This window comes from Larimichthys crocea, chromosome XV, assembly GCF_000972845.2.
Source record: "Larimichthys crocea isolate SSNF chromosome XV, L_crocea_2.0, whole genome shotgun sequence".
Lineage (NCBI taxonomy): Eukaryota > Metazoa > Chordata > Actinopteri > Sciaenidae > Larimichthys > Larimichthys crocea.
Window position 1 is genome coordinate 12354712 of NC_040025.1, and position 10309 is coordinate 12365020.

The 10309-nt window shown below is 44.3% G+C and overlaps 1 protein-coding gene across 1 annotated transcript in view; it reads right to left on the minus strand.

Moving 5' to 3' along the window:
* Window positions 1-782: 782 nt before the first annotated feature.
* Window positions 783-10309, minus strand: part of LOC104928346 (natural resistance-associated macrophage protein 2) — a 15199-nt gene continuing 5672 nt past the window's right edge. The window contains exons 8-16 of the mRNA XM_027288938.1: window positions 5945-5987; window positions 4808-4981; window positions 4567-4725; window positions 4389-4475; window positions 4175-4294; window positions 3931-4080; window positions 2879-2952; window positions 2634-2787; window positions 783-2130 (exon numbers count right to left, since the gene is read on the minus strand). Of these exons, the coding sequence (XP_027144739.1) occupies window positions 2023-2130; window positions 2634-2787; window positions 2879-2952; window positions 3931-4080; window positions 4175-4294; window positions 4389-4475; window positions 4567-4725; window positions 4808-4981; window positions 5945-5987 (1069 nt within the window). The 3' untranslated portion in view covers window positions 783-2022. The remainder of the gene's footprint in view (window positions 2131-2633; window positions 2788-2878; window positions 2953-3930; window positions 4081-4174; window positions 4295-4388; window positions 4476-4566; window positions 4726-4807; window positions 4982-5944; window positions 5988-10309) is intronic.

Below are 10309 nucleotides of genomic sequence, written 5' to 3' on the forward strand. Positions count from 1 at the left end.
CATCACACGAGGAGAAGACGTGCGGTTATCCTTGAATAATCCACACTGTGGTTTATTGTGTTTGTTTACAATCCAATAACACACTGATTGGTTGTTTTTTTCTGATTACAACTCTTTAAATCAGTCAAAACAACAAATATATCAACAATAAATCATACAAACATACAAATATAATCACATTAATGAGGATAAAAATGCCCCTGAAATACAATTATATACAACACTCTTTATATTACGGTAAAAATCTGCAGTGTTGTTGACATTAATGGCTAGAAAAAGCAATAATTAACCTCTTCCACATGCGCGCACACGCACGCACACACACACACACACACACACACACACACACTCCATCCATCAGGCGTTGTGGTTCTATTTCTACATCTCACACCTGGGAATCCACAGCGTCTTCTTACAGCCTCATGCATTAGCTACATCCCATCATGTTGATGACAAACTAGCTGCTGAAATGTGCTCGCAGCATCTGAGGCTCATGTAAGGGCTGGGACTGTAAAGGGTCTACAATCATGTGATTTGCTGGAAGAGCCCCCCCCCCCCTTCCTTTCCTTTCCTTCCCCTCCACTCCTTCCCCTTACCCTCCCACCTCGCAGGCCTGCCCCTGAGTGGCCTCTGCTAGGCTATGTTTCCAGGAAAGGGGCCTACTGGACAGGCTGTGAGGCCTAGGCAGGGAGACATTGGCTCATTGAGAAAAACAAAAACAGAGAGGGGAGGTGGGAAGACTCTCCCCTCTTACATAACTCTCTCTCCATGACAAGAAAAAAAAAAGTTCCCCGCCACAATGCAAAGAAAAACCTGTCCATCCGCCTCTCCTTCCTCGCCTTGCAAAAAAAAAAAAAAGGCTGAAACATTTCAAGGCCTGGAATTCGAGCAACACTGAAACCAGCAGTGCTTGCTTGCAGTTACACAATAGTTGCAAGTCTTCAGACATACCAACACCACAGGCATGTCAGACAGCAGCCACCTCTGAATGAACACACCAGTCAAACATGATCACTGCTGCCCAGCTCTGCGTGGCTCTGTTCTGTTCTGCGTGGCTCGGTTTGAGACGCCGTCTCTGTTCTGTGCGGCCGTAAGAACGCGTAAAACATGATGTAACACACCATGTCATTTATTGTGTTGTGTTATGTTGAACAGCTCTGGTGGTGAGGAGACATTCACTGTATCTGAGGAGTCTCCTCTGTGGCCTGTACTGCCTCCCTGTGGCCCAAAGAAAACCTGCACAGAGGGCCTGCAAAAACACTGAATTCAGTTTCCTCAACAACAACAACAACAAAAAAAAGTCTTAATTAAATATAACTTGTTCATATTTTCTCTTGACGGTTGTCAGGAGATGGGACACACTTCTTGTTTTTGTAGATTTGTGCTGCAAGAAGTTGTCCGAGCCTTTTTGGTGACGTTTCAACCAAGCGGCAAATCTTTGAAGCTGTGAAGTGCCAAAAAAACTGCAGTTCCTCAAACGTCCACTTGAGGCTGGCTCCAGAAGCGAGTCAGTCTCCATAAGTCCCCATGTTAGACAGCAGAAATAAACATGTTTACAGCCTGGTACAAAAAACAGTTTTGGTCTCTAAGGCTTAAAATGATGCAGGATTAAAAGCGTGGACGCTCAGGTGGGTGTTGTTACATCCACGTCTTTGCCAGTTTTTAGATTGATCGTGAAACCTGCGGCTGATGTCACGCACACGCTGTGCAACATGCAGCAAACACTGTCACTACTACAGCTGCAGCAGCTTAGGAAGCTCATTGTCAAAACTTAATGTTCTACTCTATATTCATATTCACATTAAATTGCATTCAATGTGGCATTAAACTCTTAGAAAATCAATGTAATTCAAATTTCATTTGAAAGGAACCCTGACAGTGTTTTCTTATTATGTGTCATCCTTCATTCACACCTGTAAACCGGTCAAACCAGTGTTGTATAGTCAGTATAAATAAAAGGCTGGTCGGGCTGCTCGCAGCTGCATCTTCGACTTGAACGTCCGCTCAAACATACTTTTAATTTCAGGAGTCGAACTCGGGCTGCCGCTCGATCAGGACGGTCGTGTCGTTCTCTTTCCTGGTGGTCGGATCGAGGCAGGACACGCCGAGAGCGATCAGACACAACCACACCTGCAGACAGACGAACAACGAGTCAGTCGGTTTCCGTGTCTTAGAAAGAGGCTCTATTAGTCACTCAGACTCCAATCACTAGACTTGGACTGAGAAGCATTTGCATTTTTGCACAAATTAATTCATCATTTCAGCTCTACTCCAATTATTTTTATCCCAGTGACCATGGAACATAAAGATATAAAGGGTGTCCACATTTCTTTGAAACAAAATCAAATCAGATTTTTCTTTTGTTTACATGAAACCATCATTTAAAAAGGTCCAGTGTGTCAGATTTAGAGGCATCTATCATCTGATTGTAACCACCTCGTCTCACCCTGCGCTTCCTAACAAGACGCTAAAAAACACGCGAGGCGTGATGTAAAGGACACGAGCGCTGCAGGTATTACAAGTACGACAAACTCCAGTGGTCGCAGGGGTTTTGCAGTTTGTCAGGAAAAAGCGACAGCTTTGTAAACATTTGTAGAAATCTGCGGTGCACCTGCAGCCGCGATGTGACCTACCAAGTATCCAATGAACGTCAGGTACGCTATGGAGAAGAACGCTGCCAACACATACAGCCACACGCTGTGAAGGGCGCTCACGTAGACCACGACAAAGTACATGTTGATGCCACACACCAACAGGATCACCAGTCCTCCTCCGATCTTAAACACCCTGCAGGAAGAAGAGAAGAAGTTTGTCTAAAAAGGAGAAACAATGAGCTTTCTTATTAATTTCTCTGTCTTATTAATTTAGATAAACTTACAATCCGTTGGCAAACTCGTGCATGAGAGAGGGCAGACTGGTGAAGGTGAGGATGGGGATGAGGGCGAATGGCAACTGGGAGAGAAAAAGAAGAAGAATTATGATATATTACAAATATTGACCTCATATAAAAAGAACCAGGCCTGTATTTGTGACAGACCTTTATTTATAATTTCCACAGTTAGTACTGGATGATTTTTACATTTATACTTTAATAAAGTCATGTCTCGATGTTTTGGAGGAGTTTGTCTCTTCTCTCGTGTTTACAGTCCGTCATCTGTCCAAGCAGAGCTGTGTTTTTAAATTTGGATATTTATTTAACGGCTTTCCATCAGAGAGTTTTGTGTCCATCAACATTTTATGTCTGAGAAATAGAAATAAAGACAGTCTGACAGATAGATGTTATTATTATCATTTGTCTACTTTAATATTCATTTTATCTATTTTATTAATTATCTTTTTAATTAAATTCTTAAGCAAACATACAAAAAAATATTACAAGTGGTTCATAAAATTATAAATACACTCAGATTACAGAGTTTTTATTTATTTATTCATTTTTGTCTATCTATATTTGTATGTTTTATTATTACAATCATCATTTAGTATTTATTATTATTATTATTATTATTAATTATCAGTGTTTTATTTTATTTATTTATTTATTTTTACTTCCTCACTACAAAGTGATAAGATGGTGTTGGGTGGGTTCTCTTCTACCGTGTGAAGCTTTGTGTTATCTGTGTGTATACAATAAAGTTTGATTGAATGACTGATTGTGATAAACAACTTTGTTATTAGACAGTAAGATTAAGATTTTGGTTATTTTACCTTTTTAGATCTGGTTCCAGGTTCTGGTTATTGACCAAATCCTTCTTGCCTGTATATTCATATTTTATTTTATATTTTAATCATGTTGATGCATCACCGGTGATGATAACCTGAAAAGCCCTTCAGATTACGTGCTATGCGACGATGCAGAGCCGATAAAAACAGGCGAAGGTGGAGAGATGTTGGTGAATGCTTGTCAGTGGATGAAGCTGTCGGCCTCACCTGCATGCTCTGCAGCACGTTCAGGAAGTCGTTCATGCCCGTCAGGTGCTGGATGTCCTGGAAGATGGCGACCAGCAGGGTGGGAGTGATGGCGAGGGAGCGGGTTAACAACACCCGAGCGAAACGAGACCAGTGCAAGTCCAGGAAACCCTGAGGGCGGGAAAAGAAATCTCAAGAAATCTGATCCTTTACAACAAAGTAAATGCCATAGAGACTGATTCAGACGTTTTAAGGCGTCACTGACCTCCATGACAAACTGACCAGAGTACGTCCCGGTCATGGTGGAGCTCTGACCCGCTGCGAGGATCCCCACGGCCCAGATGTAGAGAGCTGCCGGGCCGAAGAAGCAGCCCAACACCACTCCCTGCAACAGACACCCAGACAGAGCTCATCATCAGATTCACCATCACGAATAAGTGAACGTGCCGACCTGTGGTAACAGCAGCATCTGTACGTACTCCTCTGTAGATGTCCACCTGCAGAGTTTCATTGTTCAGAGGGAACAGATCTAAATGGGGAGTCCCTGACTGGTTGCAGACCGTGTACTGAAATAAAAGAACACACACACATATCTGTAGCACAGCAGCCAAAGAACACACACATCTCTTTTGTTCAGCTCGCCGCACGGACACTCACCACCTCCTCGTTCGTGCGGTCGTAAAAAGCCTCGGCGAAAACAGCCACCACAAACACGTTGATGAGGAACGAGACGAACAGCGCGATGGTCGCCTCGATGAGGAAATATTTGTTGGCTTCTTTAACTTCCTTCTTGTTTGACCGATCCACTTCTCGAGACTGAGAGGAGAACGTTCGCACAGTTTAAGGCAACTGATTGGAAATTTCAAAAAAAGAGGGATGTTGTGTCCATCCATCGCACCTTGACGAGAGCGGAGTGGAGGTAAATGTTGTGAGGCATGATGACGGCTCCCACGATGCCGACGGCTTGACCCAGCTGGACGGGTCCGCAGCCCTCGCAGTACGGTACAAACATCCCCTTTAACAGCTCGCCTTGGTCTGGACTCACTGTCACGTACTGAAAGACAGGAAACGAGTTCAGGTTACAACACAGGAAAAACACATAAAATTAGACCCCGGGCGGTCACACGGCACCAACTATTTCACCGATTCTGGTGAAACTGGATCATATTTTATGGAGGAAATGTTCCTGATGGACAGTGAAGTAAACTGCTGACAGCTGTAGCTGCTGTTAGCTCAGTTCGTCAGCTTGGCGGTGAGCTCAGAGCGACGGGTACCCGTCGCTCTGAGCTCACCGCCAAGCTGACGAACTGAGCTAACAGCAGCTACAGCTGTCAGCAGTTTACTTCACTGTCCATCATAAACATTTCCTCCATAAAATATGATCCAGTTTCACCAGAATCGGTGAAATAGTTGGTGCCGTGTGACCGCCCGGGGTCTAATTTTATGTGTTTTTCCTGTGTTGTAACCTGAACTCGTTTCCTGTCTTTCAGTACGTGACAGTGAGTCCAGACCAAGGCGAGCTGTTAAAGGGGATGTTTGTACCGTACTGCGAGGGCTGCGGACCCGTCCAGCTGGGTCAAGCCGTCGGCATCGTGGGAGCCGTCATCATGCCTCACAACATTTACCTCCACTCCGCTCTCGTCAAGGTGCGATGGATGGACACAACATCCCTCTTTTTTTGAAATTTCCAATCAGTTGCCTTAAACTGTGCGAACGTTCTCCTCTCAGTCTCGAGAAGTGGATCGGTCAAACAAGAAGGAAGTTAAAGAAGCCAACAAATATTTCCTCATCGAGGCGACCATCGCGCTGTTCGTCTCGTTCCTCATCAACGTGTTTGTGGTGGCTGTTTTCGCCGAGGCTTTTTACGACCGCACGAACGAGGAGGTGGTGAGTGTCCGTGCGGCGAGCTGAACAAAAGAGATGTGTGTGTTCTTTGGCTGCTGTGCTACAGATATGTGTGTGTGTGCACGTGGGCGAAACCGTGGCGAGGGGCACCGGCAAAAACGCGCACCTAGGTGGCGCTCTGGAGGCGTATGCGCGCGTGCATTGTGAGACCTCCAAAATACGTAATTTTACGCCTGACATTGGGGGGGTAGGCAAATTTTCGTGAGTTTTGGGGGGGATATGGGCTGTGGAAAATGCGATTTACTCTTAAACGTCGCTCAGCGTTCGAAATACATAGGGCCTCGCTGTGCTCGGGCCCTAATTATTGTTATTAAATATTATAAGAATAAAACTTCTTCAATTCTTTGTGCAGGTCTCAGGAAGCTGGAAGCCTTCTTTGGTTTTTCATCACCATCATGGCCATCACCTTTGGATATGAGGTATAAAACACCTTTAACTCACAGCCTGGGCAGCCCGACTAACAAACTGAGCTAACAGCAGCTACAGCTTTCAGCAGTTTACTTCACTGTCTATCATAAACTCTCATTTACTCTTGTCCGGCGGCTTCTTGCTCGCTCACTCTCCACTTTTCTCTTCTTAGCTTCCTCCGTCAGCGTCCTCTTCACTCTCTTCTCCTCTGCCATTATGTCCATAGAAGCTGCTGAGCCTGGTTACCTCCTCTTCTTCTTCCTGGTAGTCCATAACGCCTGTTTGGTACAAAAACTAGTTCGTCCGCTTGGCGGTGAGCTCAGAGCGACGGGTACCCGTCGCTCTGAGCTCACCGCCAAGCTGACGATGAGCTAACAGCAGCTACAGCTGTCAGCAGTTTACTTCACTGTCCATCAGGAACATTTCCCCAAATATGATCCCGTTTCACCAGAATCTGTGAAATAGTTGGTGCGGTGGACCGCACACGGGTCTAATTTTTATGGTTTTTCCTGTGTTGTAACCCGAACTCGTTCCCTGTCTTTCAGTACGTGACATGAGTCCAGACCAGCGAGCTGTTAAAGGGGATGTTTGTACCGTACTGCGAGGGCTGCGGACCCGTCCAGCTGGGTCAAGCCGTCGGCATCGTGGGAGCCGTCATCATGCCTCACAACATTTACCTCCACTCCGCTCTCGTCAAGGTGCGATGGATGGATACAACATCCCTCTTTTTAACATTTCCAATCAGTTGTCTTAATCTTAAACTGTGCGAACGTTCTCCTCTCAGTCTCGAGAAGTGGATCGGTCGAACAAGAAGGAGGTTAAGAAGCCAACAAATATTTCCTCATCGGCGACCATCGCGCTGTTCGTCTCGTTCCTCATCAACGTGTTTGTGGTGGCTGTTTTCGCCGAGGCTTTTTACGACCGCCACGAACGAGGAGGTGGTGAGTGTCCGTGCGGCGAGCTGAACAAGAGATGTGTGTGTTCTTTGGCTGCTGTGCTACAGATATTGTGTGGTGTTCTTTTATTTCAGTACACGGTCTGCAACCAGTCAGGGACTCCCTCATTTAGATCTGTTCCCTCTGAACAATGAAACTCTGCAGGTGGACATCTACAGAGGAGTACGTACAGATGCCGCTGTTACCACAGCTTATTCGTGATGGTGAATCTGGTGATGAGCTCTGTCTGGGTGTCTGTTGCAGGGAGTGGTGTTGGGCTGCTTCTTCGGCCCGGCAGCTCTCTACATCTGGGCCGTGGGGATCCTCGCAGCGGGTCAGAGCTCCACCATGACCGGGCGTACTCTGGTCAGTTTTTCATGGAGGTCAGTGACGCTTAAAACGTCTGAATCAGTCTCTATGGCATTTACTTTGTTGTAAAGGATCAGATTTCTTGAGATTTCTTTTCCCGCCCTCAGGTTTCCTGGACTTGCACTGGTCTCGTTTCCTCGGGTGTTGTTAACCCGCTCCCTCGCATCACTCCCACCTGCTGGTCGCCATCTTCCAGACATCCAGCACCTGCGGGCATGAACGACTTCCTGAACGTGCTGCAGAGCATGCGGTGAGGCCGACGCTTCATCCATGACAAGCATTCACCAACATCTCTCCACCTTCGCCTGTTTTTATCGGCTCTGCATCGTCTCATAGCACGTAATCTGAAGGGCTTTTCAGGTTATCATCACCGGTGATGCACTCACATGATTAAAATATAAAATAAATATGAAATATACAGGCAAGAAGATTGGTCACATAACCAGAACCTGGAACCAGATCAAATAGGTAAATAACCAAATCTTAATCTCACTGTCTAATAACAAAGTTGTTTATCACAATCGTCATTCAATCAAACTTTATTGTGTACACACAGAAACACAAAGCTTCACACGGTAAAAGAGAACCCACCCAACACCATCTTATCACTTTGTAGTGAGGAAGTAAAAAATAAAATAAATAAATAATAAATAAAACACTGATAATAATAATAATAATAATAATAATAAAATACTAAATGATGATTGTAATAATAAAACATACAAATATAGATAGACAAAAATGAATAAATAAATAAAAACTCTGTAATCTGAGATGTATTATAATTTTATGAACACTTGTAATATTTTTTTTATGTTTTTGCTAAGAATTTAATTAAAAAAGTAATAATAAATAGATAAAATGAATATTAAAGTAGACAAATGATAATAAACATCTATCTGTCAGACTGTCTTTATTTCTATTTCTCAGACATAAAAAGTTGATGGACACAAAACTCTCTGATGGAAAGCCGTTAAATAAATATCCAAATTTAAAAACACAGCTCTGCTTGGACAGGACGGACTGTAAACACGAGAGAAGGACAAACTCCTCCAAACATCGGACAGACTTATTAAAGTATAAATGTAAAAATCATCCAGTACTAACTGTGGAAATTATAAATAAGTTGTCACAAATACAGGGTTCTCTCTATAGGTCATATTGTAATATATCATAATTCTTCTTCTTTTTCTCTCCCAGTTGCCATTCGCCTCCTCCCCATCCTCACCTTCACCAGTCTGCCCTCTCTCATGCACGAGTTTGCCAACGGATTGTAGTTATCTAAATTAATAGACGGAGAAATGAATAAGAAAGCTCACTGTTTCTCCTTTTTAGACAAACTTCTTCTCTTCTTCCTGCAGGGTGTTTAAGTCGGAGGGGACTGGTGATCTGTTGGTGTGTGGCATCAACATGTACTTTGTCGTGGTCTACGTGAGCGCCCTTCACAGCGTGTGGCTGTATTGTGTTGGCAGCGTTCTTCTCCATAGCGTACCTGACGTTCATTGATACTTGGTAGGTCACATTCGGGCTGCAGGTGCACCGCAGATTTCTACAAATATTTACAAAGCTGTCGCTTTCTTCCTGACAAACTGCAAAAACCCTGCGACCCACTGGAGTTTGTCGTACTTGTATACCTGCAGCGCTCGTGTCCTTCTACATCACGCCTCGCGTGTTTTTTAGCGTCTTGTTAGGAGCGCAGGGTGAGACGAGGTGGTTACAATCAGATGATAGATGCCTCTAAATCGACACACTGGACCTTTTAAATGATGGTTTCATGTAAACAAAAGAAAAATCTGATTTGATTTTGTTTCAAGAAATGTGGACACCCTTTATATCTTTATGTTCCTGGTCACTGGGATAAAAATAATTGGAGTAGAGCTGAAATGATTCATTGATTTAATTTATTTTTTATGCAAAAATGCAAATACTTCTCAGTCCAAGTCTAGTGATTGGAGTCTGAGTGACTAATAGAGCCTCTTTCTAAGACACGGAACACGACTGACTCGTTGTTCGTCTGTCTGCAGGTGTGGTTGTGTCTGATCGCTCTCGGCGTGTCCTGCCTCGATCCGACCACCAGGAAAGAGAACGACACGACCGTCCTGATCGAGCGGCAGCCCGAGTTCGACTCCTGAAATTAAAAGTATGTTTGAGCGGACGTTCAAGTCGAAGATGCAGCTGCGAGCAGCCCGACCAGCCTTTTATTTTACTGACTATACAACACTGGTTTGACCGGTTTACAGGTGTGAATGAAGGATGACACATATAAGAAAACACTGTCAGGGTTCCTTTCAAATCAAATTTGAATTACATTGATTTTCTAAGAGTTTAATGCCACATTGAATGCAATTTATGTGAATTATATAGAGTAGAACACATAAGTTTTGACAATGAGCTTCCTAAGCTGCTGCAGCTGTAGTAGTGACAGTGTTTGCTGCATGTTGCACACCGTGTGCGTGACATCAGCCACAGGTTTCTGCAGCTCAGTGTGCTGCCTCTGCCACCTCACGATCAACCTAAAAACTGGCAAAGACGTGGATGTAACGAACACCACCGGAGCGTCCGCACTAATGCACATTTTAAGCCTTAGAGACCAAACTGTGTTTTTGTACCAGGCTGAAACATGGTATTGCTTGTCTAACATGGGGATTATGGAGATTGACTACTGCTGGTGAGTATCAAGCAGCTCAACGTCGGCCATGTATGAGCAGAACAGATAAGCAGAATTTCATTCGTGGGTTCACTACAGACACGCTTCAAAGATTGAGGTACTGGACAGCAAACGT